General features: G+C 49.4%; 1 protein-coding gene across 1 annotated transcript; it reads right to left on the bottom strand.

Moving 5' to 3' along the window:
• Positions 1-2,876: 2,876 nt before the first annotated feature.
• On the bottom strand, positions 2,877-12,743 carry SLC2A2 (solute carrier family 2 member 2). The gene is made up of 11 exons (XM_068200280.1): positions 12,603-12,743; positions 11,856-11,951; positions 11,076-11,332; positions 10,439-10,563; positions 9,580-9,695; positions 8,878-9,040; positions 8,390-8,577; positions 7,411-7,515; positions 5,165-5,266; positions 4,546-4,749; positions 2,877-4,363 (listed from the first exon to the last, which is right to left on the bottom strand). The coding sequence occupies exons 1-11, from the start codon at positions 12,615-12,617 to the stop codon at positions 4,172-4,174; spliced, it is 1,563 nt and encodes a 520-aa protein (XP_068056381.1). The 5' UTR covers positions 12,618-12,743; the 3' UTR covers positions 2,877-4,171.
• Between the last annotated feature and the right edge of the window lie 3,864 nt (positions 12,744-16,607).

Genomic DNA, 16,607 nt, shown 5'->3' on the forward strand with positions numbered 1-16,607 from the left:
AGGCCAGCGGCGACAGTGCGGTGACACTGTGAGCTAGCAGGAACCACTGTAATTCTAACTTCCCCACGGGGAAGAAGAAAGCACAAAGTAACTCCAGCTGTTCCCTCCTGGGGCTGCTACAGTGCTGGAGCAGCGATATTCCACCCTGACCTGCGGGGCCCTGAAGTTTATCAGAGTCACAGAGCAGCTCTCTCTCCTGAACAGAGTGCAGGGAGGCAAAACGCAGGACACTCCCCAAGCCTGGGCTCTGCAGTTGTATCTACAGCCTGTGAAATTTAAGGACTGCTGATCTGCAGCCAGGATTTATTGCCCCAGTGCTGGGGAGGAGATTCCTTCCCTTTCAGCACAGCTACTCAGGCTGTGCCTCTGGGTGAAATTTGCCAGTGTTGCTTCAGGATTTAGTGAAATACTTGAACACACTCAATTACCTTAAATTTAATCTGATGCTTACACATTCTGCTGGATCCCCACCTGATATCCTACCTTGCAATTCCTCAGCTCCCATAGATTTCCAGTGAAAGATAAGGGCATTGAACACCTCAGAAAATCCATCATACCTCAAAGACTTTGTCCCTGCATAAGTAGAACTTGGGTTAGCTTCATCAGTATCAGCTGTTTGACTCCAGAGATAGAGGGTAGTGCTTCTCAGTGATGAAAAACAAGTTGAAGTGAGGCAGAAAAACCTGTGATAAATTAGTGTGGAGAGCGTTAATGGGGCCAAATGTCCTAAGTTTATTGAATTAGGGAAGTCAAACTAATTTTAAAATTAAACCTAGAGAGTGGGAGACTAGATACCGTTGGCACAACAGAGAAGTCCTAATGGCTGTTGTCTCAGCACATTAGGAAAACACTGTCAAAGCTCTTGCTGACAAGATGCTTTCTCAGGGATTATTAATTATATTGCATTATTAGCCAGGCATGGTATGAGAACATATTTAGCATGTTACTAAAATACAACGACCATTTAGCTAACAAGTTTGACTTGGTCTTATAAATTTTCTTAATGATTAGCAACTTAGTAAAACTGTAATGGCGAGAGATAAAAATAATGATTCAACAAGCTGTGTCTCAAGAACAAGTTTTAACTGGAACTTGGATGTAGCAAGGACAGATAAAGTGTACAGTCCTAATTATCAGCCTGATGGGACGAGACAAAAGTAAATATATCATCAGATGTAACTAACTCTAATGACCCCATCCTGTGCTGGCATATGGTTAAAGTGCTCTTGTGACAGTAAAGCCCAGCTTGATCCTTCACTGCAGCCATGGGGAGGACAAAGGGCCAGCAATGCCTTACTCTATCCCAGGCTGAAAGAAATAAACTCCCTTACCTTCCACATGGCAGCTGCTGCAAGGAAACACAGCCTGACACTCCATTTTCTGTAGGTGCCTCTGAACCCCCAGGCAGCTCTTCCGGGAAGTTCAGTGTTGTAGCTGTGGGCAATGTTAATACTGTGGGCTTTGTTAAACTGATTTATGTGTTGCACTACAGTAACTGAACAGGGCTTTCTGTTGTCATTCACCAGTGACACAGGAAAACCAGGACTGACGGCTCAGTGTTGATCAATAAGGCCCCTCACTGCTGAGCTGCTGGCAGAGTCACTGATGCCCCCCGGACAATAGGACAAAACTTAGCAGAATTTTAGGAAATCAATTCGTGCCCCCTGTATGATCACAGGGAACCCAGCCTGACTGGGCCCTCAGAGCAGTGGCAAATCTGCTTTGAACCTCGCTTCTCCCCAAATGCTTCTCCTGCCTCTCGTGCCTACAGAGGCCCCAGCACCGGGTTTTAGGCTGCACCAGCACCATGCAAGTAGAGGTGCTTCACAGTGGGGTGAAGTGGGCAGTGTGGACAGCTGGGGCCAGACACAGACACCTCTTCAGTCAGGGTTCATCCCAGCAAAAAGCCAGCTGCCACCGGCTCCAGGGCTACCTCCAACCCCAAGTCTCACCTCTGGACCACCTGTTTCAAAGGGATTTAGCTGAGGGCTTGCACAGCTTTTACCACCTGTGGAGCAAATGTGTCCTGCTAGGGAAATAGCTCCCATCTGGCATTGGATGTATGTCTGAGATGTACAGGGGGGGAAAAACAGCAGCGCAAGCCATCCCATGCCATAGATGTTGTTAATCTTTTATCTAACAGGCCTAGATAACAATGCTGATAGCAAGAATCCTCTTTTCTTCTCCTTTTTGTACATTCAGATAATCCATTATATTTAACTTACAGTAAACATAGCCAGTGGAGAGCTTCTGAGCCTGCTGTGGCCGTTGGTCTCACCTGGGGGGACCTGTGTGCAGCACACAGATGGACAGCAAGACACAGACCTGTGCCCCAGCTCTGCTGTTCTCTTCCCATCCCTAGCCTGGGATCTGGTTCCAGCAGCCCTGCATGCCCTGTGTCAGACCTGGGTCACCCACCACTGCAGCACATGACAGCACTGACCCAGTTCTCCTCTAGTTAAATCCCAGCAGTCACTCCAGCAAAGCCTTTGGTGCAATCTTACTGCTTCAGTGCACACACCAGGGGCAGGCATTTCTGCCAGTGGACCTTGTGGCTGCACTTCCCATCACTTGGAAGTGACCAGAGTGTGCTGTAGGGTCTTAATACCAAGACAGTAAAGTCTGCACAGGAAAAAAAGTTCAGGTACATAGAAAGGAGCATGAACCTCCCCTAAAACCAAACCCATAGCAGCAATGTGATCCTCCTCAGCCCATCTATTTTGTGCTTTTCATTATGCTCGATCCTGTGTTACATTTTGGCCACTGCTTCACCGACAGCCATGGTGAGCACACAGTGTCCAAGCAATGCTGGTGTTTCACCTCTAAATAAATAATAGGTTTCTACCCTGAGAAAGTTGCTAAAAAGTAACCTGGTATCACAACAAGGAACATGCAAATCTTAAACAGAGAGCAGGCTTTTACGACGTTTCCAAATTATGCCCCCAAAAAAGGAAGAAAAATCCTTGGTGTTTGATTCTGCCACATAAAAATGTCTCATAAAGAAGCAAAAGGAGCACAAACAAGGCTGTGGAAACGACATGACCTCCTGCTTGCACACAATCTTGGCTGAAGCATACCCAGCCAGCAAAATGCTAAGTGATGCAAAAATGGGAGTTAGGTAAGTGGCACCTTCCAGTTAACCTTCCAATACCCATTTCTTTTTTGGGTCCTCATTAATTGTTGCTCTGTGAGCAGCCTGAGCCCTTGGCTGGACCTGGAGCCTGTGGGTCTTGAGCACTGTATGAAAGGAAGGGAAGGAAGGTGCAGATGGGGAAGGAGGTGCCCTGGCAATGGTCACACCATGGAAGGGGTGGCAGCAGGGCTCAAGTCTCCTCACATGGAGGCCAAGAGTGCCCAGGCCTTTTGTGTGGTCAGTGTTGTGCTGTGCCTTGTGCTGCAGCAGGGAGAAGGGGGAGAGTAGAGGCTTCCTGGGAGGAAAGAGAGAACTAAATAATCTGGCTGAAATGTAGGAAAAGTGCCCATCAGCCCAGCCACAATTTCTAAGAGTCTCAAAAAAATTATTGCAACTGAGAAGTCCTTATGAGATCAGACAGCATTTCCATAATGCACAGATAGCAAAGCAAGGGAAATACATCCCTACCGGTTCCGGTGGGATCCACCGTCTTCCTCTGCAGAAGCAAGAGTAAGGGGGTGTTTGCTCCACCTGTTTTCCTTAGCACCTGGGGTGATCAGTGCTGTGTGCTGGTGGCACAACTGCATGAGCAGTTGGATTTTAAGGCACCAGGTCACTCAGCAGAATGAAGCAGAGAGGTGGGGATAAAGAAGTGAAAACGTGAGGCTGCAGCATCAGCCAGCCCCTCTTTCCTTCATTTCAGCTAAGAGACAGCCCTGCTCAGTGCCATCTGGTAAGATCACTGTCCCACTGGGCTCCTCCAGAAGGGCATTGAGACGGACATGTACCATTCTCCTCCTGTCCTTTCCCTAGCTCTTCCTGCAGCCCAGCTGTCCCAAGTGTCTCAGAGGAAAATTCCAGGTTAGCACCTGTGGCTGGGAGGTGTAAACTGCAGCACCCAGAAGAAATCCAATGGATGGGTCTTCTTGGTTTGCCAGCTGCAAGGTTTTTGTGAAATGAGACTTTTGCCCAACATTCTTCCCATGGTGGCTGAAGGAGGTGCATGCCCAGTCCCTCCTTTCTGGGTGCATGGGATGTCTATGCCTCCTCGCTGCGTCGCAGGTCTTGCAGCTCAGTCATGGCTTTGGCTGAGAGCTTCTTGCGGCGGAACACAGCTGCAATCTCCTCAAAGGACTTTCCTTTCGTCTCCGGTACTTTGAAGTGTGCAAACAGGAAGAAGATGAGGAGCAGACCCGCAAAGATTGCAAACACGTATGGTCCACACAGATCCTGCAGTGGGAAAGTGAGAATGGGGAGACCCACCATCAGCACCACAGGGATGGCTTCCCCTTCCTACCCCAGCTGGCTGAGGTGCCCAGCCAGGCTAGGGGCTGGAAATCTGGGAGGCACATTCACATGGGATCGTGCCAGTCGTTTATTTGTGTGATAAACAGATTTAAGAGATTTCTTACTGCTATGTACTGGAAACACATTCCCACGATGAAGTTGCAGGCCCAGTTGCAGAAGCCGGCGACAGCGATGGCGGCAGGGCGCGGGCCCTGGCTGAACAGTTCGGCTACGATAAACCAGGGGATGGGCCCAGGCCCCACTTCGAAGAAGATGACGAAGAGGAAGATTGCGACCATGCTGACATAGCTCATCCAGGCAAACTGGCTCTGCAAGAGGTTGGTGTTTTAGTCCCAAAGTAACTCTCATTAATTATCGCTAATTACTTTATTTAGGCTTCTTTTTCAGAAATTTCTTTCTATTCAGACAAGGGGGGACTGGACATGAATAATTAAGGTTTTAAACTCTTGTGCCAGGTGCTGGCTGGGCATGTGGTGCCAGCATTGCTGCCTGGAGGAGTTCACAGCCATAAGCTCAGCTGTTACTTTGAGCCCTCTCCTTGCCTGCAGCTCAGCAAAATGATGCAGAATGGCACCCTTTAATAAGCAGGGTGTTCAGCAAAGGAGGCCACCACTTATTTGCTTTTTAATCTTGACAGGGGCTTGCAGCAATGTTTTGGACTGACTTTGATGGGATCGTCCCTTATTTTCAAGCCAGGGAGAAAAAATGGAGAGAAATCCTTACCAGGAGCACAAGCCCAACTGTCATGGCCACGGCGCTGACTAACATGCCCATCAAACCTGCCAGGAACAGGGACCGCCTGCCCGCCTTCTCCACCAGAAAGACCTGTGGAAACACATGCAGGAGCTCAGTGTCCAGCACCACCACTCTCAGGATCAGGTCCATTAGCCATAACCAGCCTGTTACCACTGCCACACTTTTGCTCTTTTGTTCTTTTGCTCTTTTAGCTCCAGTGGCACAGATTTATGTGCTGGTTTCCAAGTGTCAGAAACTCTGCTGGCAGCTGCTGGGGAGCCTGACTGAGCAGTCACCCTGCCAAGGGCAAGGCAAAGGCACACACACTCAGAGCCCGTGCATTTCCAAGCTCTCAGGACTTCCCAACATTCCTACACATGAACTGCTGACTGTGGACTTTCTCTCTCTCCCCCTTTTCTTTTTTTCTTCCAGGAACTAAAAACTTTCTAGGTCTGCATTAGTTTGAAATCAGGCTTCAAAATGTTAGCACAATTCAGGTCACGTCACGGGCCATTGTACCTTGCCTGTCCTAAGGCAGGGATAGTTGTGTAGCAGCTGCACTCAGGATTTTTTGTCCAATCACTCCCAGACTCCTTTTGCTTCGCTGGTAGTCACAAAGCTTAGTTTGCTCCTTCTCAGCTCCTCTTGGTGGACTCCAGCCATGTCAGCCAGCTTCTGACAGATACCTAAGTCTGTACCAGACGCCTCACCTGACGGGGAGCTGTAGGTCCCTCCAGAGGACAGGGCAGCTGTCCTGGCCTAACCATGCAGCAGCCTCTGAGACTGCCCACTCCTTCCCCTCTGCTTGAAAGGACACCTCTGGCCAGCAGCTCCACCTTTGCTGCCATTACAGCCATGATTTACACTTCCCAGAGACCGTCTTTTGCTGGAGGTGGTTCATGTGCTGACATGTGAAGTTGCAGAGGATGAGTCTCTGCTCCCTTCTCCCCTTGCCAAGGTCCACCCAGCTCTCAGCACTTCTGCCTTTTGATCGGGGTCTGTCATTTATTGACAAAAGCAGGTAATTTTTAAGTGCTTATGGACAAAAGAAGCAAAGAGCAAATGCCCAAGGCTGCGAGTACCACAGCCTTGGGGTGGAGATCGAACTGCAGGACACCCTCCATGCTGAAGAAAGGCTTCTTCCAGCTGCACACCTCTGTGCCTCATTTCACATCACATTTGCTCCTCATGGGGCCTATGACGGACTTTCTCTAAGGCAGGTTTACTCCAAGATGTCCTCTCTCACACATACTGGAGTATGAACGGTTTAGTTGGAAGGGACCTTAAAAATCATGCAATTTCAACCCCCTGTCATAGGCAGGGACACCTTCCACAAAACCAAGCCTGGTCTTGGGCAGTTCAGGGATGGGGCATCCACAACCTCTCTAAGAAACCGGTGCCAATGCCTCACCACCCTCACAGATCAGAATTTCTTTCTAATATCTAATCAAATCCTCCTCTCTGTCAGTTGAAAATTGTCTCCTTGTCCCAAATTTCTTGGAGCTGTGTATTTCTGCCTTGCAGCCAGCCCTGCATCATGTTGGTGAAAGTTCTTTACTCCCTAAATATCGAGAGAGATATGAGGGAAATAGGCCTGGCATTTCCTGATCTTATATTAATGGCCACTTTATAAAACGAATTGCCAGCTGATCGGAATTGTGTTAATCCTCTCAAGAGAGAGACAAATGAAGGAAAGGTCTGTGGAAACAGAACCACCCTTTCATTGCTGCAGAGCCTTGCATGGATAGGATGAGGATAGGTGCTGGATTACTTTTATTACTGTGGAATAGCCTTTGTATATCACTTGTGCAGGTGCTATGTACATACAGAAAACAGTTTGAAAGATAACAGGTAAGAGCACACCTGGAGCTGGTGACTTCCCCATCAGAGCCCCCATCCCCTGCCAGCTCCCTGGGGAAATAGGACCTGCAGAATTGCAGTCTCGACGGCAACTTTTCTTCTGGGGGGAAATGCAGAGTTTTCAGAGCTGCCCTGAACACGGTGGTGCAGTTTCCACTCAGGAGGCATTTAGCAGTGCTGATCAATAGCCATGTGCTCTATGTCAAGGCTTGAATTTTCGAATTAAACTTGCCCAGGGAATGATTTTTCCCTGGTAGGTGTTCAGGGTCAGTCCTGCAACACTGCAAATCCCAGCTCCAGGATAAAATCATGTTTCAAAACCACACTGTACCTCAAGTGTCTTTGTAGTCCAGGGGGCAGAAGTATTTACTTACAGAGATAACAGTGAAGACTGTGTTCACCACTCCAACACCGATGGTTGCATAAACTGGTTGGTCAACCCCAGCTCTCTCGAAAATATTTGTGGAGTAGTAAAAGATCTATCAGAATACATCAGGATGAAGGATTAGGCAACAGGACTGTTGAAACTTTTTGTTCTCATGAGGGAAGAGCTGCACTTGCTTGGCTGACATGTGGCGTAATTTAATTATGATTGATTATTCAACTTTTAACTGCTTGTTATAATAATTAAAGCTGAAAATTTCATAGGAGCCTGAGGGAGTTAAAAATCCTGTTGAAATTCCCCTCTTGAGCTACTGCATTTGCACACTAAATCTGTTTTCTTCTAGGTAGTCTATATTTAATCTTAAAATCCAGATCACCAGCACTGAGCACTCAAGACAAATATCTTAGTATGGCCGAGTTTTACATTAATTTTAAAATATTCTCATTGAAATGACTCCTATTTCTTTCTTCTCTCCAAGAATAAGGTGATTCCTTTCTGGTGGAAGTTAAGGGCAGGAGGTAAATGGTGGCTGGTGGGAGGGATGGGCATGGCCTGGAGCCAGGTAGGCTGGGCATCCCTGTGTGCTCCTTAATGCTTCTGGGAGTCAAGTGGTGATTTCTGGTATTCCAGGAGATGATACAAAAGTTGTTTAGCTAAAACCAGCTAGAAAATAGTGATTCTGGGATGAGCATGATGTCATTAAAGAGAGCAAACTGCTGACACAATTGGGTAGGGGAGGGTCATGGGAGGGCGCAGCATGGGCCTGCTGTGCCAGCTGGTTTTGTGCTGGACTCCCTCCCACCCTTCTCCCCTCCTGCCCTCCTACAGTCAGCTTGGCAGGGACCCAGGAGCCCACTGCAGCCATGGGAAAGCCTTCTTCCATCCCTGCATTGCTTGGTTGGAGCCAGAGCTGACTTTTCATGCTTGGCATGGATCTCTTGAGAGACAAACATTTTGGGGAGACTCACCGCGTTGATTCCCGAGAACTGCTGGGATATTTGCACCATCAGCGCCACAATGACAGCTTGCCTGTACTTGGAAGAGGTGAAAAGCTGTCTTATGGAGACTTTCTTTTCACTAGCAGCTTCTTGCTTTTCCTTTTCCATCTCTTCAATCTCTTTCATTGGATCACAGTTTCCTCTAAGCCTTTTCAAATCTTAGGGAAAAAAAAGATTGACATTTTATTTTCAGTGGTAGGTAAGTTGTATATGTAGGGACAAGAATCTCTTTAGGCAAAACTCAAGGTAAGCCAACCACATGGACAGCAGTGCTGCTTGGTCCCATGCAAATGTCTCAATAGTTTTTGATCCAGAGCCAGTTTGTATCTCAGCAGCTCAGAGCATGAGATGGAGCAGCCACAGTCACACGTGAGTCCTCAGCCAGGCTTTTCCTTCTCTGTTTTGCATTATGTAAAGTATAAAAGCAACTCTAGGCAAGCCCAGAATATCTTCCTTACTTTTTTTAGCTTCCTCCACCTTCCCCAGTTTGATGTAAAGATATCGGGGGCTCTCAGGGCACAGTAAGAGCAGGAAGAACTGCAGCAGGGCAGCCACGCCAGACAGACCAAGGAGCAGGGGCCACATCTCGTCATTGCCCAGAAGAAAGTCTAGTCCAAGGATCTGGAATAATTGAGGCATATTTAAATGGATCATTTTGCACCCTAAGAAGAGAAAGCAATTGACCACTATGGCGTTTTGAAGTGACAAGCTGGGGGAAAACTAGAAGCAAACACCAACTCTTTTTCTGGATGTGTTTGTTTTCTGTACATTTATGTACCCACCTGTTGTGTAGCTGGGACTTGTGTCATGGTGGGTAATGCTGATGGGGGCTTTGGGCTCCCTATTTCCCTGATGAAGCCATTTTTGAGAACCTGATTACTAGGGTCTCATGCTCAGGATCCAGCCTGGCACTGATGAGATGCTGAAAAATATTCTTCATGGACGGGAGAAATTGTTTGCAGAAGTATTTTTTATTTCTTGAGAAGTTGTCTTTGTTAAGACACCTCTTACTGAAGGCAGGGGTTTAACCGCATTAAAACAGATTGTTTTGCACACTCCTTCACTTTTGGGGTGGAATGGTGAACAATAGCCCAGCATATCACTATGGTCTTCCTATTCTCTGAAACACCCTCTCTGGATGTGTGTGTTTTCCTGCTTACCTGGCTGAAGAGGATACCCGTGACGATTGCGAGCTGGTGCAGCGTCCCCAGCGCTCCTCGAAGGGCCGTGGGAGAGACCTCGCTGACATACATGGGCACGAGTCCGGAGGAGAGCCCTGCACCGAGCACACGTGGGTGTCACCTCTTCTAGACACAGCTCAGCAACCAGCAGAAACCACTTCCCAAACGGGAAAGGAGGCTGGAGCCTGTGTGCTGCACCCCACACCCCACCAAGCCCCTCACCCCTGGCTGGGAACCACCTGCACCTTGGAAAGGTGCTGGGATGTCCCTGCATTGAGAGCCCCAAACCGGGAAGCCTTTTTACTTGAACACACACATCAGAGCACAGAGCAGGGATTATCTGCTGGGAGAAGTTATCACGGGGCAAAGAGCCTTCTTAAAACTTGCCTTGAAACCTCAGAGTGGAGTATTGTATTTGCATACCAGTAACAGTATAAAGAGCTGTTATTTCCAAGCTAATTCTAATGTAATTCCCAATTATTTGCTGTCTATATTCTCTTTGTGCACAGTGGTCCTGTGCTCTCTGTCTAGGGAATCTGTTAACCAGCCTGGCTAGTGATGTGCTCTCACAGTAGCCACAGCAAGATCCATCCTTGAAATACAGAAGGACATGCTGCTTTCAGGATGTGTAAAATGAAGATATGATGGAGCCAACCTAAACACTTCTGGGAAAGATCCTAGATCAAGAAGGGCAGACATAGGGAGAAGAGGGAAATTCCCACCTGCGAAACCCCTTCTGAACTAAAAAAAGGATTAAAAAATATGGGAAACTCTGAGCTGCAGCCCTGGACGCACTACCAAGGCACTGCTTTCAGTGGCTGACCCAGCCTGGACTCACCGCAGTACAGCCCTGTGACTGCTCTCCCGGAGATGATGAGGATGTGGGATGGCCCAAATTTCGCCAGCCCCATGAGAAGGTTCCCAGCGATGGAGAGGATGTTCACCACCAGCATGGCTTTCACTCTGCAAGGCAGCAGCAGCACAGCTCCTCTGGCACCTCACCCAGCCAAAGCAGCCATTGCAACGCACAAGAGGAACCGTGAAGTCGCTTAATCAGTACTACAGGGGAAAAACAGTGATAGCAGGCACTGCAAAATACAGGGACCAGGGTACAATCAAAGTAGTTAAAATGATATTATAAATTATACTTTACATCCTGTGCAAATACCATGCAGATGTCCTCCTCTTCCTTTTGCCATGGAAAGAAAAGAGGGAATTCAGAACTTAATCAAGGCTGTCATCAGCTGCTGTCTGAAATACTCAAGCTGCAATAAAATGTCTGATTTGTAACAGGATTTTAGAAAGCCCAATCTCTGTGATGGTTGAAATAGTATTTTGGAAGTTGGGAGGGTTCTTTTTCCTTTTTTTCCTAAATTGCTGAAAATAACACAAACTGTATTTCTAGAGGGAGGAAATGGTTCTATGGGAAGGGTTTGGGCTGTGGCACAGAGTCAGAGCACACACGAGCCTCTCACCTCCCGAGCCGGTCGCCGATCCAGCCCACGGTGAAGGAGGAGACCATGCCACCGATGGCAAACACGGAAACGGACAGGGACCAGTACATGGTGAGGATGTGTGGGGAGGTAGCGAGGTCCTCGCTGATGTCAGTCGGGGGTGGGAATGTGCCCTCTGTGCCAGCCGGGAGGAACGTGCCACCCTCCCCAGAGGCATTGGTGGCGTATCTGTCCGGGGAGACAATGCCCAGCACGCGCCCGTAGTGTGCTTCTATCACCTGGGACAGGTAAAGATGAAAAACACCGTCAGCTCAGATCTATAACCACCCCAACCCCTGTTGTGGATTTTATTCTGCCTCAGAAAAAGGTTTGCATTGCAGGCTCTGCAGGGGTAAAATCTTGGGGTCCTCCAGCTCCGCAACACCCAGACCCCAGCGGGGAGGGGCCACGATGGCAGGCACAAAGCGTCCCCCCTCCCGGGGCTGGGCTGAGCGTGGTGTTTGGATTTGGCACTGGAGTTGGTGGAGGGGTGCACTCCCTTGGCTTGGGTACAGGGACCATGTTGCAGTGGGGACAGCTCCATTATGTGCAGAACCCCACTCCTTTCCCTGGGGAAGTGCCAGTGGAGGGTCCTGGCTGTGTTCTCACCCCATTGCCCTGTCGTGGGGGCTTCGTTCTGTGGGAGAAACTGCCTGGGAAGGGACAGAATCCTCCTGAGGGCTTCTGCAAGGGACAAACTGGCCCTGGCTGCCCTGAGGCCACAGTTCCTTGGCTGTGCACAGCTTGAGGGGCTCAACTTACCTTCTGGGGGGCGTTAATGACCCCCAGGCTGTAGCCGTACTGGAAGAAGCCCAACACCGCAGTGAAGACGGAGAGGACCAATGTTCCTGTGAGGTGCTGGGGCAGGAAGCAAAGAACAACCTCATCATACTGTCCTAGCAGTGCCAAAACTGGGGGAGGGCTGCATCCCACCCCTATCCCAGGGGACTCTGCTGCCCAGTTGGCTGGGACAGTGGCATCCAGGCATGATGCTGCAGCAGCACAGGGGGTTGGCTTGCTCCAAAGGAGAGGGCAAGCCCATGGGGACAGGCAAAATCAGGACCACAGGGCAGAGTGATGTTGCCCCACAATGACAGTCCAGCTCTCCCTGCTCCACTGCCCATCCTGGCCCTGGAGCTTGCAGAAGCCAAAGCTCTGCCCAGAAGAGCAGTGCAAGAAGTAGCAGCAGAAGTGTGTTGTTCCCCATCCCTGGAGCACAACAGCTGGGAAAAAAAACACCACCGAAAGGGGGAAAGGGTGTTTTTCAGCAGTGCTGTTTAAAGCATTTCTTCCTTCTATCACAGTTAAAGTTATCCAATGAGCCAACAGAGCTCTTAAAAATAAAAATAGCCCCTTGGCCCTTTCCCCCTTTGCACAATTAATTAGTGGAGGGGATTTTTTTGGTTGGTTTTGGTTTTGGGAAGGAATTGCTCAGTGCTGGGGTCCTGCAGAAATTCTAGTCATTTCACTAGAAAGTCTAGTGCAAGAATACCGGCGAGCCATGATTACCTTCTCTGTCTGCATTTTCCTTTTCTCATCCACCCCGCAGCTCCTCCACTCTCCTTCTGGGAACAGTCACCGTCCTGGGCTGCAGAGCAAGGTGAGAGCTTGGGCAGGGAAGGAAGGACAGCAGAGCTGGGATGGAGGCAGGAAAACGGGCTGGTGCTTGGAGAGATGGGACTATATCAACTCTGGAGTTAATGAGAAACCCAAGTCTTCCACGCATTATTTGGCCACTGCTCAGCTCAAAGCAGGCACCACCAATCCCCGTGTTTGGGACACACACGAAACAATGAGAGACCTGCAAAGATATAGAGTGGATCTGGAAAATTCAAATGATCCAGTTGCAGGGCTGGTTTGGGGCTGTCCCTCAGCTGAACAGTTGGGAATGTGACGTGCCAGGGGCTTGAGCCTGTTTCGAGATGCTCAGCACCTACCTCAGCTTCTGTGCTGGGTGTGCATGTCACATCACAATCCTCTTGCTGAATCGGGGAGAAGAAACCTCTCCAGCACCCGTAGCAAAGCAGCTAGAAAATGACTAAGAGTTGTATTTAAATAGCACTTAGCACCTGCTTTAAAATATATTCATGTGTGTATATCACATACAGAGCCGCATATAAACACAGATGTATACAGGTCTCTCCGTGTAGCCGTACACAGACACCTGCACACACAGCCCCCACAGCAGGCAGCTCTAATGCCAGCACACACCCATCAGAGGAGATAGCTGTGCGTGTATATGGACACAGAACACAACAGAATTACCCAGAATGTTACAGTAAAAGAGGCTTTCATTAAAAATCCTGCAGTGGTGCGAACAGTGAGATTTGCAGCACCACCAGCTGATGGCTGTGGCTGGTATCCAAATATTGTGGATTCTGGGAAATACTGCCAATGCTGCCGAATACTACTGATGCTGCCAAATATTTTAGCGTTAGCTCACTCGGCTTTCACGAACTTTGCACATCTGCACAGGCTGGTCTGAGCTGGTCTTGCTCAGGCTTGGGATTTGCTGTCCTTGACGTGGTCAGAGAGAGGAGCTGCAGGGCCGGGGTGGGAGAGGGGGGGACAGTGGCATCCTTAGCGGCAGCAGACCGTGCCAAAGCCTGAGTCAGCCGGGAAGGTGATTAATGCTGATTAAAGTCGTTATCTTCCAGATCAGCCCCTGATGGGTCCGGCAGCCAAGCTCCAGCACTCATTGGATGATGCTCTCAGTCAGCCAGGCTTCACATGGGCACAAAATGTACTTTCTACAGAAGAAGAGCAAGAGAAAAAACAACAAAGATGAGTGTAAGACCACTAATCTTTGCACTGGTCTCCAGTAAAGTAAAACTTTAACTGGGAGAGGAAAGTTCATTACATTAAGCAGGCTTTGATTCCAGCCACAGCACCTGCATTCCCCTCCAAGCCTGGTGTAGCCGTGACAGGAAGGGCCCCAAGGCTGAGCTTTTTAGTTTTCCCCAATATTTGTCCTTCCTGCTGAGATCTTTGCCAATGGTGCTTGTTTGCTCGCTGTGTGTGGATACCCAGGCATTTACAAGCAGTTTCTTTGCATTGCAGTTAAATACCTTCACAATGGGACTGTCAGGAATTGACTATTACCAGGCTGCTAAGGCTGGAATCAGAAAACAAATGGGGGCCCTGACCCAAGACCAAACCTTCAGGCACTGTGAAAACCTTGCCAGGACAGGTGTCCCCCTCCAAGATTCCCATGTACCCCTCAGGGATCCCCATCCTCTTGCAGGTGCCTGGCACAAAGAGGATGATGCTTTCCCTCCCTGTTCTTCCCAGACTACTGGAACTGGAGGGATCAAAGGTCACCAGCATACCACGAGCCGGGTGGCCTTTCCATGTCCTGCCCACTGCTGCTTAGAGCAGAACCTTCCCGTAATCTGGCTTCCTGGGTTCGGGGTGTGGAGCAGCTGGACAGTGCTGGGAAGCATGGGTGAACATCACTCACCTCCCCAGGAGCAGCCCTTCGACTTCCATGGAAACTTTGGATGCCAAAGGCTGGAAGCCCTGCAGCCAACATATGCCTTGGCCAGGTCTGCTGGCAAAAAGCATGGAGTTATCCTGGGGTTTTCCCACCCCTCCCTGGCCCCTCTTACCCTCCCTGCCAGGCAAGGTGCTGCAACCCAGCGCCAGGGCTGCCTCACCTCTGCCTTTGAGCCCCTGGCTGGTGCCAGCTGGGCTGTGACACACTCCTCCACAGCTTGGCCCCAGGCAATTTAGTATTTAACATATTGAACTCTCAGTGGCACTAACAGACTCCAGACTCTGTGATTCTCTGAACAGGGGGCTGGATGTGGATGTGGTGACTAGCAGAGGCTAGCTTTAGGCTGGTCCCGAGGCTCACAGATGGGAAAGGTTGGTGTGTAAATCTTCCTCTCACTGCAATCACTTTCCAAAGGGGCTGATTGTCAGCTTGGTAGAGAGAAGCAGAGTGTTCCTACAGGATAAAGAACCAGGCCTGGCTCCAGCAGGATGAATGACCTACCCATCAAATCTCTTGCACATCTGACAGCCAGTTGTGATCACAGTCCAGAGGGTGCAGAGTGGCACAGCACAGCCCAAAGCAACACTGGCCCATCCCATGGCTGGTGAGCCTGGCCAGGCAGTGTTTAGGTGATTGGCAATCAACAGGGTCTGCATTATTGCTAGTGCTTTATTTCAATAATAAAGTGCAAGAACTGTGCATAATGTTAGACAGAATTGCCACGCTTATTGCCTGCTCTGTGTTGTGTGTAGTGTAATTGGTGGTGCTGATAATCCAACTATATGTGATAAAAGCAATGGGCTAAAGTTTATGGTGGGGCTCTGCTTTTGAACAGCTGAACACTCTTGTCACCTCAGTGGAAGGAATTCAAAGATTCCAGAGGGGCTGTGAGGCTATCCCCAGGTGCTGGGGCAATTTGCACATCCATTTTACTGCTCTAGGTCATTCAGAGACAGCTTTGATGTTAAGAAAATAAAAGTATGCCATAAACCAAACCAACCAAAAAAAAAAAAAAAAGGCAGATCTGGACTGCAAGACGCTGGCTCTCTAAGGGCAGGCTGATGTAGCACATCAGTGGCTGGCACAAAACCAAAATTATGTTCGCTCATCTCTCTAAGCACATCAGCTGGGGCAGGCAGCAGTGCTGGGGCCACATGTGAGACAGCAGCTGAGGCTGATAAAACACATTTAAGAGAGAGAATTCGGTGCATTTACAGCACTGCTGTAAAGATACCAGAGGTTAATGAGCCCCTTCCCACCCCCCAGCTCTGGGTGGTGCAGCATCTCCCAGAAGAGAAAAACTGGGAAGCAAACCCAGCAAACCTCTCCAGCTGCAGGTCCCAACTGCAGCACAGGGCAGGACACGGATGCTGCAGGGCAGCAGTGGCTGTGACAGGCGTCCTGTGCCAGGAAAGGCATCCTGATTGCTGAGGAATCTCGGCTGGATCTCCTCAGAGCCGTGCCGGGTGGGTGGCTTAGCCCCGGCACAGGCAGGGTATGACACAGGTGGAGCTCCACCCCACTCCTTTGGGAACAGGCAGGTTCAGCCTCTGCTGGCCTGCACGATGCTCATGCTGGCCCCAAGTACAGAGCATCACGTTGTTGCACAAGCAGACCTTAAGTGGGCTCACACTGAGACCCTTTCCAGCCACCAGTCCAGGTCTGGGGTTGGTGGCAGTGTCACCTCGAGCATCCCTGTTCTGTCCCAAAAGACGTAGAGTCAACCCCCAAACCACCTCACAACAAGAAAAAGGCCATTTGACAATAATTCTGAAACAGGTTTGAAAAGATTCAGCTCCCACGAGTAGCTGCTACAGCCTTACCTCTGAGCATCCTTCACCTGGCAGTGGCACCCAGCATCTCCCCAGGGTGGTGGAGATAACCACGGCCCTTGCATGGCCTCATGCCAGCTCTCAGGGCTCTTCTTCCATTTACCATGACTCATCCCTGAAGTTATACAATTTCATAGCAATTCTGTAAATAACTGAATCTTCAACAGGCTCAAGCAACCCCTGTGT

The sequence above is a fragment of the Anomalospiza imberbis genome, chromosome 10 (assembly GCF_031753505.1).
Source record: "Anomalospiza imberbis isolate Cuckoo-Finch-1a 21T00152 chromosome 10, ASM3175350v1, whole genome shotgun sequence".
Lineage (NCBI taxonomy): Eukaryota > Metazoa > Chordata > Aves > Passeriformes > Viduidae > Anomalospiza > Anomalospiza imberbis.